Source organism: Onychostruthus taczanowskii, unplaced genomic scaffold (genome assembly GCF_017590055.1).
Source record: "Onychostruthus taczanowskii isolate IOZ18803 unplaced genomic scaffold, ASM1759005v1 scaffold8, whole genome shotgun sequence".
Classification (NCBI taxonomy): Eukaryota; Metazoa; Chordata; class Aves; order Passeriformes; family Passeridae; genus Onychostruthus; species Onychostruthus taczanowskii.
The window spans coordinates 11,370,460-11,383,396 of record NW_024505892.1 but is presented as its reverse complement, the minus strand read 5'-3'; the positions used below and the strand labels follow the sequence as shown (position 1 = coordinate 11,383,396).

The following is a 12,937-nucleotide window of genomic DNA, read 5'->3' as shown; positions in this document are numbered from 1 at the left end:
TTAGGAGATTAGGTATTTTATGTTTAATTCATTCAAAATCTAGTGGGCTTTGTGATTCTATTCCATTAATCTATTCAGATGAAGAGAGTTCAATAAATCTCTCATCACTCCTATTACTTAACCTGTCTACATTCTCCCATTCACTAAACTAATTCTAAGCCAAAACTCCCAAGCGAGTTGCTGTTCCCATTTTTCATTCAGCAATACCAATCTTTTCTACCACTAAACAGTTTCTGTTAAGGAGAGGCAGGGAGATTCTTGCTATTCAGAAAAACACAAGACTTATTCTGACAAATTGTCATTGTAGAGATCTTCTCACCGGTACTTTCCTTGCAATACTCAATAGCAGGCATGCTCTATCTGTCACAGATTTTTTGTTGTTGTATCCTTTGTATCAATTTAATGGTTTTGAATTAAATTGTCCTGTGAAACATGTATATATAATCACATGAGCAAGCCCACATGGTTCACAGAAATTAAAGGGCCTGTGTTCACAGAAATTAAAGCATTTGTTGACTTTCTCACATTCCAAATTTTATAGCTCCTCGTCTAGAATTTTTTTTTCAAAGAGAAAGCATCATTAGGGTCTGTGGTGTTCAACATACTCATAAATAGATAGGCTGACATAATTCATAAACAGGAAGCTGGGGTTAGAAAAATACTATAAAAACATCAGATAAGTTTAGAAAGTAAATAGAAGGCTAGAAATTACTAGGAAAGGAAGGGAGGACAGAACAACTTCATAAATCACAGAGTTTATTATTGTGAGGCACACTACAGTGAACAGTGCATGCAGTTCTGTTCTTCCCAAATTAAAAGGAGATGTAAAACTAAATGAAAAAAGCATAGGAGAAAAACAAGTAAGATGATTTGAAATGTGAAACAACTTTGATATAAGAAATATCTAAATTGACTATATCTGCTTGGGCTGCAAGCCAGATACAAGACTAGAAAATCAGGAATAGCAAAAAGATGAATAAGGTACAAAACACTAAAGCTTCTCTTCTAATACAAGAAGGTTTCAAATGAAAATACCCCATGCAAGGTTCAGGGCAGACAGGAAGACATTCTCTTACACAACATGGAGAAATAAAACTGACAATGTGAATAAATTAGAAGGTGGTATATTTAGAAAGCTGTAGGCCAAATGTGAGAGAAAAAAGAATCCATTAAAAGTTAGTAAATAAAAGTAGGGCTACTTCAGCATTAAGTCTCCATCATATAGATTAGTGGAAGATCAGAGTTTTTGTGTGTTTGCTTTTACTTAGTCCAGGCCTGCCTTGTTATGTAAAACAAGGATGTTGATGAGGATTTTACGTAACAGAGGAAAGGTGGCAAATATAAGCATCTTTACCTGTTTACAAATAAACCGGATATTAAATAGAACAATAGTTTTATTTTTAATTCACCTGAAAGCCTACCACTGGCTTTTCTTCACCTTAGAACAATAAAAGCAGTGCATTAAGCAAAGCTGAACATAACCAGTTTGGAGGAGATGCCTCCCACAAATTTATTTTTTGCGCTTTTATTTCAGGACTAAAAAAAAAAATAAATAATAAACAACCAACCAACTGTAGCAATTTTACTACTGGATGTTGTAGAGACCAAGTCTGGAAAAAAAGTCAGTAAGAGTATGCATTCCTTCTGCATCACATGCTTTTATGATCACAGACAGAAAGGTCTCTGAATCTGTATAAGTATCGTATTCATCAGAGATTTATAGAGCTTACTTCTAACTCTTTACCTAAGACCTAGATGGACAAGCAACAAACTTATTCATTTTCTTGGACTAAATAGGAGTGAGTATCTCTATGAAAAATGCAAGTGCTCCCAAATCTCCTTCAACTTAATCAAATTTTATCTCTGTTATAGAAAGATAATAGTGATGCACAGTCACCAATTCCAAAAAAGGCAACTCTATAAAACTACAATTTCCTTGACAAAAGCGCAGTGATTCTGTAAGGGTTTTTAAAATATATGAATGCACCAATTTAAATTCAACAATTCAGCAAATAAAGGAAACTTAATTGTCAAGTGTTATGAAAGACAATATTCTAGCAAAAATTGAAGTCCTATGCATCTTGCAAGATCTCTAAAACAATTTCCACTTGAGTTTTAAAGCTGCAAGAGCCAAGATTTTCAAAGGCAGTTCTATAAAACTTCATATATAAATTCAGCCAGACTTTTGGACATGGAGACAGGTTTCAAAACTGCTAATTATATAATCAAATCTTTTAGAACCTGATCAGCACTAAAATTGCATATGACACTCCCATGGCAGGGGAGTTTGAACTAGATGATCTTTAACATCCTTTCAACTCAAGATTCTATGAGTGTATGATTGTGAAAGAAATGTTAACTATAGGAAATACTCCCCTAGTGCTTTCCCACATATCATTAAAACAAAACAAAAAATAAATTCCAGATTGTTAAAACAAAAGATCCAAAATTAAAAATGCATGGAATGAGCATTGAATCTCAGCTACACAACAACCATTTTTTTTACTACCTATTGCTAATAAAAAAGCTCTACTATTATACCTTCATATAAAATATTCGAGAATATTTACCGGAAGAAAAGGAGGAGACCAATCAGAATCAAATTTGCTTGGCTGTGTGTGAACTATGGAATAATGCATTTTAGATTTGAAGATACAGGTATAATCTCCAATTTTATTCAAGTTAAATATATTCCCTATGAACTGATTTGTATAATATTTTTCAATTTCTTTCTTGTTAGAAATTTGGTCAATCAACAACAGTTTGTAGCCACACTTTTTTTTTTTTTTCTTTTTTTTTGCTAGTTTGTGTTGGGGGTTTTTTGGGGGAATTGTTTGTTTGCAGTTTTTGTTTAGTTTGGTTTGATTTTCTTCATTTTTCTTTTTTATTTTTTTTTTATTTAAGAGGATAACAAAAAGATGGAACTATGGGTTTGGAAAGCATGTTGGGTAAATGGTTTACCAGCTAACTTCCCAGCCTGGAACAACCTTTGAACCTGAGGCTCTTTGTCCACACTTCTGCTCCTTGTCAGCAGGCCCCAGAGGAGAGACTTTTGACACTTCTGTATACATGCACAGCCTTGTAGCATTAACAGCCTATAATTTTGTCAGTTTCTCAAAAGAGTTTTCAAATGTGCTTGGAAGCACCTTCTCTTCCAAACAATGTTGTTGCTCTTCAGGACAAACCTACCTCATCAGCATCCTGTTGAAACTTGCCAGAGAAGAAGAATCTCTGTTTTAGACAGAAAGAATCTCTAATGTTTTGTAAATCAAACCCTGCTTGACAATAAAAGAGAAAATGGATGTGGTAAGTGAAAGATATTATAAATAAGGTATTGTAAGAGAGGCAGAGAGTCAATTGCTCCTCTGATGATCAGAGTGTTAAGGGAGAATGCACAGAACAGGCCATGGCAGAGCTGCCAGACAAATCCTTTACTCCACTGTTTGCAAAGGAAGAAACCAGATTTTCCTATGACATAAACCGACCTTTCTGAATCTGAAGGTGGGTTTGAACAGGCCAGAAATTCAAAAGCCTCTCTTCAAATGTCCAAGTATGGGAAATATTTACTAAACAGTTGGGAGAAGATCTCTGGGGCTGAGTCCAAACTCACTTTGGTGTCATTGCTGCCATTAGCCAAAATAAGGGATTGCAAAAGTAAAACAGTGTGAGCAAGCCAACAGTTCCCCAATGGACACAAACCTGAGTGTCTGAGCACAACAGGCTCTGGAGTCCAAAGGGCAGATGCAAGTAAGGCAGCGGTCTGCTAGCAGCCTCTTATGGCATCCTCACTTTTCAGGTAGGCCTCATTAGGCACACCTCTGCTGAATTCAACAGCTTCATTGGAAAAAAAAACAGAATCCTACAGCTTCCTTTAAAACATAAGGTCACTGTAGCTGCTGTACATAAGCAGAAGTCAATAATATAATTTCATTCTTGATAGATTTATAACAGAGAGAGATTGTTGAAGCTCTGATTGCAATGTGGGTTCTAACATTGTGATGTATCTCAGCATGGTGATCCTTCCAAGGTGATTTTAAAGACTTTTGAGATTTTTGGGAACTTTTCTGCTTGAATCTCTCTTCATAAATACATTATTTGGTCACAGAAAAGTAGCACCACTTTCCAAATTCAAATTTTATAGCCTAATAAATCCTTCTTTTGAATATGATTCAGACAATCAACCCCTTATTTCATTCCCATTTCTCTTTTGGAAAATGAAACAGAGATGTAAATTGTGCTGAAAGCCCAGGTGGGCTGACAATTATTTTAAATGAGAAACATTGTCTGAAATCTTCTAAAAAGATTAATAAGAATTTAATGTCTAATCTCAAAACAGACCTGCCCCAAGTGACAGTGCTTAACAGTCTGGTTTCTGACAAGGATATCTAGACAGTACGATAAATAAGTAACAGATTTTTGTTCAATCTGTGCACCTGGATGTTACAATCTTTTTGACTCCTGAGTGCTGTATGTCTATGTGAGTTTTTTTTCAAAAAATATCTCTTATCCTTTTCCAAACTGGGGCTTACTTCCCCTCTATAATCAGGACCCCCTTCTGTTGGACATAGAGGGAAAGAGAAGTCACAGCTGGGGTTTAGATTCAGATATTCTGGTTTAACTCCTGGCTCTGCTACCAGTTTGCTCATTGACCAAGTCACACTACATATCTCAATGCCCCAGAACTCCTACTAACTAAAATGCAGATCATAAAACTGGTCTTTCATGTAAAGTCTTAAAGATCTGGTGACAAAAAATAGCTGTTAACAAGAAGGCAAATGTCATTTGGGGTCTCTAATGACTATTCATAAGCACACTTTGAGAACCAATGATCTATTAAATTAAAGATGAAGGTGCAAGGCATGATTCATCCTAATCTGTATTTTTGTATTCAATCTTTGGCAGTCATGGTACATGTTTCAAAGAGCATCTTAGGACATGTAGAAGTGAAACAAGAGAAGTTCAATTAATCCATCATTCAAATTAATCTCTTTCAGTGTTGAAACTCCTGATAAACTCATACCAAGTTTTGGTTACAGTAAGTATGGCAACTGCCCCATTTCTAGGCTGTATTTCCAGTGAGCCTTTAGACATTTCAGGGATTGCAATAAAGCCTTTTGATGAACATTCTCTACCTTTACATCAACCATGATTTGGAAAAGTCAGTCATTTTAGGACAATGAGCCCATTGGTATAAATCTCAAAGACAATAAGAAATTTTAATTGCTACGTTTTAGAAATTAATTGAGTATTGAAGGTGTTTGGCCTGATACCAGGACTGCTAGAACTGAACTGTAAAGGTCTAACCAAGAGAAAAACCAGAATCATACTATCACAGAATAATGGACCACTTTGGGTTGGAGAGGATCTTAAAGATCATCCAGTTCCAAACTCCTTGCCATGGTCAAAGACACCTTTCATTAGAGCAGGTTGCTCAGAGCCTCATCCAAGCTGGCCTTGAATATTTCCAGGAATAGGGCAATGTTTCTGAGCAATCTGTTCCAGTGTCTCTCCACCATCTTCAGAGAAAAGAATTTTCTCATCCAAACCTACTCTCTTCCAGTTTGAAGCCACAAGCCCTTGTCCTACCACTAAATTATCTTATAAAAAGTCCCTCTTGAGCTCTCTTATAGCTCTAGTAATCTAGGAATTACTGAAGTAATGAAAAAAGTATGCAAAAGGCCAAAAAGCCAACATTAACTAATATACAACTATAATCAGCTTTACAATCTCAAACAAGTGTTGAAGAGTTAAACATTAAAAATTCTGCAGTATTTTTTTTTTTTTTTTTACATATCCAGTTATAGCATATAACTAAGAATACGACAATTTGTCCCATTTTATTCCATTTCCACCTGGCTGCAAAAGGTCTTAACCATGTGTAAATTCACTGCTGAATCTGCTTTGAGCAGGAAACTCAACAAAAGACTTCCTAGATTTCCTTCTAGCACAGATCATTTTATGAAGTGGAACGGGAAGAAAAATCATCTTTGGCAAAGGTGCTCACAATAATGGTCTGTCTTTGTAATTTTGGGGGCAGAACACGGGAATATTTTACTTCATGACAATTTAATGGCAGTGATCCCCTCTGCAAGTGTGCAAAGAGGAGAAAAAATATTTCACTAAAAATCTGATTTAATTTCTACCTTATTTTCCTAGAAAACTGCTGTAAACTCACACAACTTTGTTCAAATGTGCACAAGTACATGCTTTTGGCCCAACAATTTATACTTTAAAGAATACATTTCCTCATACATTTTTCAGGCCCCACCTACGGTTATTTGGCTGAGTACAGAACAGTATGTTTAATAAGCATCATTGAGGTTCTCCTTGAACAAACCAGAATCATTTCACATCCACAATTCATTTCCTTTCATTCACTAATTTGTCTTTTTAATATAATAGTTCATGAAAAGATAAGTGCATGAAAATGTAGAAGACCTTGAGTCCATCCAGTGGTTGCATCAGACATCCATTTACTTCTACTTTTGAGGATGATTTTAGTAACCCTCTAGCCTTTTTTCATGAATAAATATAGAATTCAGCAAGGAAGTATGGATCTCTCAATTTAAAGACAAAAATCAGCAAGGTCCTTCTCTGGCAGAATGAAATTTTTTTTTCATTTTCCCTGTAAAAATTTATCTTAAACTTCAGCAAGACTGTTGCACTGAACCAGACTGGCTTAGAGGTGGATAACCATTTCAAAAGAATGTAAGAGAAAAACTGAAGCCTAGAGACTTCAATATCTAGGATTTAATGAAAGTCAAATGGCATGTCATTTTAGCACCCTATTACAGCCAGCAGAGAGTTTCACTCCCTGGGCTGTATTGCAGTAATTTCAGAAGCATTCTCAGGCAATTTGTGAGGGTAACACCTAAGGATACGGGCTTCAAATGTGCTGTAACACTAATTTCATTATCACAACAAACAGTACACAGAATCCTCTCTCTACAGCCTGAGATTTCAGGCTGTTCAAAGACAGTAAATATCCCATGTCATAATCAAAGTCACCATCTGAGTGTAGCACATGAGCGCTAAAATCCTTGATGGCCACATTTCTTATGATTTGATGCTAGGAAGCCATCAGCATCTGACAATTGAAAGGATTATGTAGTTGTCAGGGTGGTTAAACATGGACTATCAGGCAAATAATAGATTCTTCTTCAGGTATCTGGCATTTAGCATTATGGCAATTTTTTGCCATAGCCACAAATTCCACTAGGACCCTGTTGCTCTTATCCCACACAGTACTTAATGATGAATCTATCTTGTCACACAGTGAAAGGAGGGGAAGAATGTAATCAGCAGCATGCTAATTACTAGAAACCTTCATTCACTTATCACACTATAAAAATAATTATTAAACAATAACACAAGGTACTTTTAGTTTCATAAACTTAGAGTCTTTGGGCCCAAGTCACCAGAAAGCTTTTAAAACAACGGAGAAGCAGAAAACTATGTCTGTATCGGAGCAGAGGTCACCTGCACCTTACATGTGGTTGCAACTTCAGGGTTGCAACTGCTGTAACAACTCCATTTGAAAGCTGGCACCCTGCTTTATGTGAAAGTTGGAGTACACTTCCCCAAACCAGAAACAAGCTTCAAGAAGGCATCAGGAGATTGTAAACAAAAACAAGGCTTCTCTCCCCTGCTACAGAACAGCAGTAAAAGGGACATGGCAAGGATCTTATTTGATGCGTCCACTTTATCCTCACATACAAACATGGGTGCACAGACTAATTAATAACACATAATTTTAAGGGTTTATTCAGAAAGAGAGAATGAAGCATTTGGACAAAATATAACAGCTTTAAATTATGCCTCAGATGCCTGCCGCATCAGCAGAGATTCTTGCAGTCTAATTGTCTCTTGAAGAAGCACAGTAACAGATGCAGAAGGAAACACTTGCAAACACAAGAGAGAGAAAAAATAACTCTTCAGTACTGAAAGAAGTTTTTAAGAGACCCAAGAACAGGGAAGGAAAAAAAAATCAATAAAATTTCCACAGGAACTCATAAGAGGAGCTCATCAGTAAATGTTCCTACCACACAGTTCAAGGGCCACTTGAAGCCTGCTTTTTTTTCTGCATGAAGCCTCTAAAACATATTTCAGTGGTGTCCACTCTACTAAAAATAATATATATGAACATTTTCATTCTGCATTAAGTGACCTTCTGTGAAGAAAACCTCAGCAACCATATTCTATATCATATGTTTAGAATTAACCAGAGACATTTAATCAAGATTTTGCCTACCTTCCACAATATTTACTGAAAGTCCATATGTAATATCAGTTATTACTCATATCACTTAAATGGTAGATAAAAGTCACAAGTTGGTCACTTTTAAAATTTATTGAAAAACCTCAGGTAATTTAGTGTAGAATAAAAACAGGGATTACATTTAGGGGAAAGAAAGATGACGTGTTTTCCACTACATCTAAAGGCTGCATCATCATAAGCAAATTGTGGAGACAGATAAAAGTGAAATAAGACACAAATGAATATTCAAGCATATGATAGAATTAAAGCCTTAAAAAAAGGCAAATCCTTCATCATGAACATGAGGTGATTATTTAAATTGAAAGATCCAATCACAAGAACTAGGAATTATTGGAGAACACTGTGAACCTTGAGTGAATTACAGAGCTACATTATTTTAGTATGTTGAAGAAAAGTTCTGTTATATCTATTAAAAGAGAAAATCTTCATAGTTCTCCTCAGAAAAAAAAAATTAAAAATTAAAAACATTTACACATTATCACTTAAAAGTTAAGCCAGATGGCATAACAAGAATATTTACTTAACCTTTATCTTCATCTGAGAGAAATGTGATAACTCTAAAGGTCTAGATTTAGAAGAGTTTAGAGTTTATGTTTAGATTTAGAAGAATTTAGAAAGGTTTTTCTTCCCCACATGTTCATGTGGCCAATAGGCTATTAATGATGACTCCAGAAAAACTTTTAAAGTACATTAACTTTACCTTCCTTGAAGTCATCTGAAAGTATGACAAATTCATTACTTGTAACTGAGGGATCTCAAGATTTTTTTCCAGGACTTCATAAAATAAATATTTTAAAACTCTTGCCTATGAACCAGTGATGAACTTCATGCATTATTAGTAGTACTATAAAAGCAGATACAATTTATGCTGATCCTGATCTCCTTGTTTATAAACTGTGAGTTTAGTTTCTTAAAAGAAGAAAACAACAACAACAAAACAATAAACACTGAGAAAATAAACACCACAACACTGACTATTTTTGAACTGCCAGTTCCCTGTAGTGACTATAAAAATCTTACAGCATTGTAAAAGGAAAGGAAAGGATGAAATCCAGATGACTTTTCTCACTTGAGAACCACTATATGAAATAATGATTCCAGAACATCTATATTTGAAATGAAATTTGGACAGAATTGAAGTATTTCTTTTGGACTACTTTAATCTAAAAAGTGCTAGTTGAAAAATCTTTACAGTTTTTATGAGAGTAAAACAGTTACATATAGAGCAGTCAAAAACCTATTAGAACCTGCATCCTAGAGAAGAGATATGAAAAACATAATACTGGTAGAGAGGATCATTAATTAAATACACATAAGTGTAATTGGATGTAAATGTGCCAAATAAAAAATGCAATGTCATCAACATAAAGCATAATTACAAATCGTAGCTATGATCTGCCATGTGTACAAAGGTCAAAGCTAAATCTACATGGCATATTCATGTATGGATCCTCTGGTTTTAGTGTGCCTTTCTTGAACTTCTATCTTATCAGGATCATACCTGTGATATTAACTACATACATTATGAAAAGTTCTAGCCATATAAACCAGGATGTTCAGATCAATACATAAAATCTCATTTAAAAAATCATCCATTGTCTTAACTTCTAGAGGTAAAAGCAGATTTTTACATCTTCCTCTTGCTTGTATTCCAAAATTGAGATTGATAAAATCAGTCTCAGCTCTTTACCAATCCTTGTGTTGAGAAAAATGCAGATCCAATCTCAACTGCAGCAACAACTGATCATTTTTCCTTTAGTCTTTCCCTTTTTCTCCTAAGATTCTCAGACTTGGCCCACCTTTGCTGGACTTATAATGATTTGTTGAGGAAAGGACAAACTTGATAAGCTCCTCTTCTCTCTTGCACCAGAATTTCTGTGGCATAAGTAAGACTTAGGCGTACCAAAGAAAGGAAGAACCAGCCTGTAATCTAATTATCTCTTTACACACAAAAAACATGGGATCTAATCTCTTCTGCCCTGTGTACTTACAAGTTTGCTATGTTTTTCCTATAGATATGGGTTTCCATACAGCTACTGATTACTCTTCATTGATAAAAGCAATGTGAAATTTTTAGCAGGCTACAACAAGCCATCATTATTACAAATCTTCTAGGAAAGTGGCATTTATCACAGTTCTTATAAAATAAGTAAGCCTTTAATATTGTTGGGTTAAATTAATTCACATCTAAAATACATGTACAATACCGGAACAGAGAAATTAACTTTCCCTTCCAGGATTCACAGAACAAAAATTAGATATACAGAAGTTTATTTAACAAATATGGACTGGTTTGAGACTACCAGTGCTCTTCCTATTGAACTGCAAAATCCTGCAAAATCCTGCAAAATCTTGGATTAAATTTCATTCATCATGATCTGAAGTCTACCAAGAGAGACCAAAAAACCACTGAGTTTAAAATAGTAACAGAGGAATTGTAATTCTATTGAAATCAATGGTCCTCTTATTTTTCATACAAATTTGGACAAGATAACATGATATTCCGGAGCTTTTCATTTTTTATTTAAAAAAATAATTTTGATTTAATAGACTTCAACTCAGTAAAATCAGTAGCTCCCTCCTTTAGTTAGAAACCATATCAGCTGCCCAATGAAGTTAAAAGGCAGGAAGGCAGGCAGCAATGCTGAAGATTTGATGATGGCTATGTACATACCACCTTTCATCATTCCCACTTCGTAGCATTTTCTCAGCCTGCAGGCCTGGCAGCTCTTCCTTCTGTTCTTGTCAATGGTGCACTGGTTAGTAGCAGGACACATGTAGTCATTGTGCCCTGTAAAACCAGAGGGAAAGTAAGGACACAGTTATACAAAGATATAACAAAAATTATTATAATATCTTCGGAAAAAAGTAGGGTTACCATCATAACCTCTCATAAAAGTGTTGATACAGACTTTGAAACTAACATCTCTATGCCACACATTGGTTGGCAAATTCTTTAAATTAAAATTTCTGTACGCTAATTAAAATAGTGAACCACAAAAGAGGATCTATTAATATGAACAAGTGCCTTGATTTCCTTGCTCTCAGGCCGAGAAATACAACACCATCTGGTTTTGTGTGCCTGTGCTGATGTTTAACCAACAGACTGCACAAAATTAGGTTTACGAAATTAAAAAGGTCTACACACAAAAGATTTTATCTATGACAGCCAGTTCCAGTAAAGAAACAAACAACAACATAGAACAGAAGTAAAAATACTCAAATAATTAATTGTACCTCAGGGATAAATCAGTCACTAATTGCAGCTGCATATCTACTGCTTTGTGCAAAAACCTTCTGACATGACAAATTCTAAAATTACCAAATGCTGAAACCTAGTTTGTTACTGGTATCTTCTCCTTCTGAGCTCCTCTTCCTCATTTCTTACTCTCTTTAGCATTATTTGTTACTGCCAAAAAGCATCTATTCCAATATGCTCTTTTAAAAAGTGTGCTTAAATCTGCTATAAATTTATTTGCCAGCCATTGACAAAGGTTAGCAAGGACGAAAAAGCCTCTTCAAAACTGTCTCATTGGTGCTCTGCATTCATCTGAACATAACTAAGGTACAGCACACACATGCAAAAAGAAAAAAAAAAAGTTACTGCAGAACTGTTTGTTCTTTATTTGAGGTCAAGGGATCAGCTTGAGGTAAAGTAGGGTGGAGGTTTCACAGAGGCCTTGGTCTCATCAAATCTTCTATCCTTGACTACAAATTAGAAAATAGAGTAAAAATTGCTATCAGATTACACCAGGAGCATCTGCTCTCTAGTGCTGCATAAGTGGGATCTCATCAAAATAAGTAGCCAGCCTCTAAACTTGTTAATAGGGGAACAGCTGACTATGCCCTGCCTCAAAGAGACAGAGCTATTATTTTTTAGGTCTACTGGATAGAACAAAATAATACTGGAAAAGTTTGTATCCATATGCTTTACTGCAGCACTGCAGTAAACAGGTACAGCTACCAGCATGAGAGAACGCTTTAATTTTCAGTTCCTCTGGAAAGATACAGACTGTTCTATATCTGATTCAAAACCTTTCACATGTAAGGAAATTTTAAAAACTCAAGTCAGAAAGAAAACAGCCTAAACCACATATGCAGTATCTACAGAGAAAAGGAGCAGAAAAAAAAAGTCATATTTTTAAGAAAATGCACTTATATCGAATCACACTAAGCAGCAGTGAACAAGTGTAGCACCTGACTTCAATCACCTGCTTTGTTTCACTAGGCAACCTTGGAAATACCATGAGATAAAGATGAAAATTTTACTCTTTTTAAAAACAAAGAAGTACTTTGAAAGAATAGCTAATCTTCTTCTTGTTGAAGTAAAAGGTAAATTCACATGGTGTATGAGTGCAGGCTTTGAAATCAGCAAATAATTCAGAACACCATTTAGATCTCTCTAAAATGAGCACATAAATCCCACCTAGGTCAAAGCTGAAATCATGGTAACCACCTTTGCTGGATTGGCTGATTTTCATGGTGTTCAAAGGTTAAAAAAAAAGTGACAGAAGTAACTGCATGCAAAAAACAAAAATCAAGTGTAATCAATATCATCAGGGCAGCCATACTATTTTTGCTATGCTTATGTGGATGATAACCTTCTCCTGGGCTATGAATCTGTATTTACTTGTGCAAACCACAAGTGTTTGGAAATAA

The 12,937-nt window shown here is 35.2% G+C and overlaps 1 protein-coding gene across 1 annotated transcript in view; it reads right to left on the bottom strand.

The window, feature by feature from the left end:
- ESR1 (estrogen receptor 1) overlaps positions 1-12,937 on the bottom strand; it is a 156,448-nt gene that overhangs the window by 47,968 nt on the left and 95,543 nt on the right. The window contains 1 exon segment of the mRNA XM_041423733.1: positions 10,953-11,069. Coding sequence (XP_041279667.1) covers positions 10,953-11,069 — 117 coding nt within the window.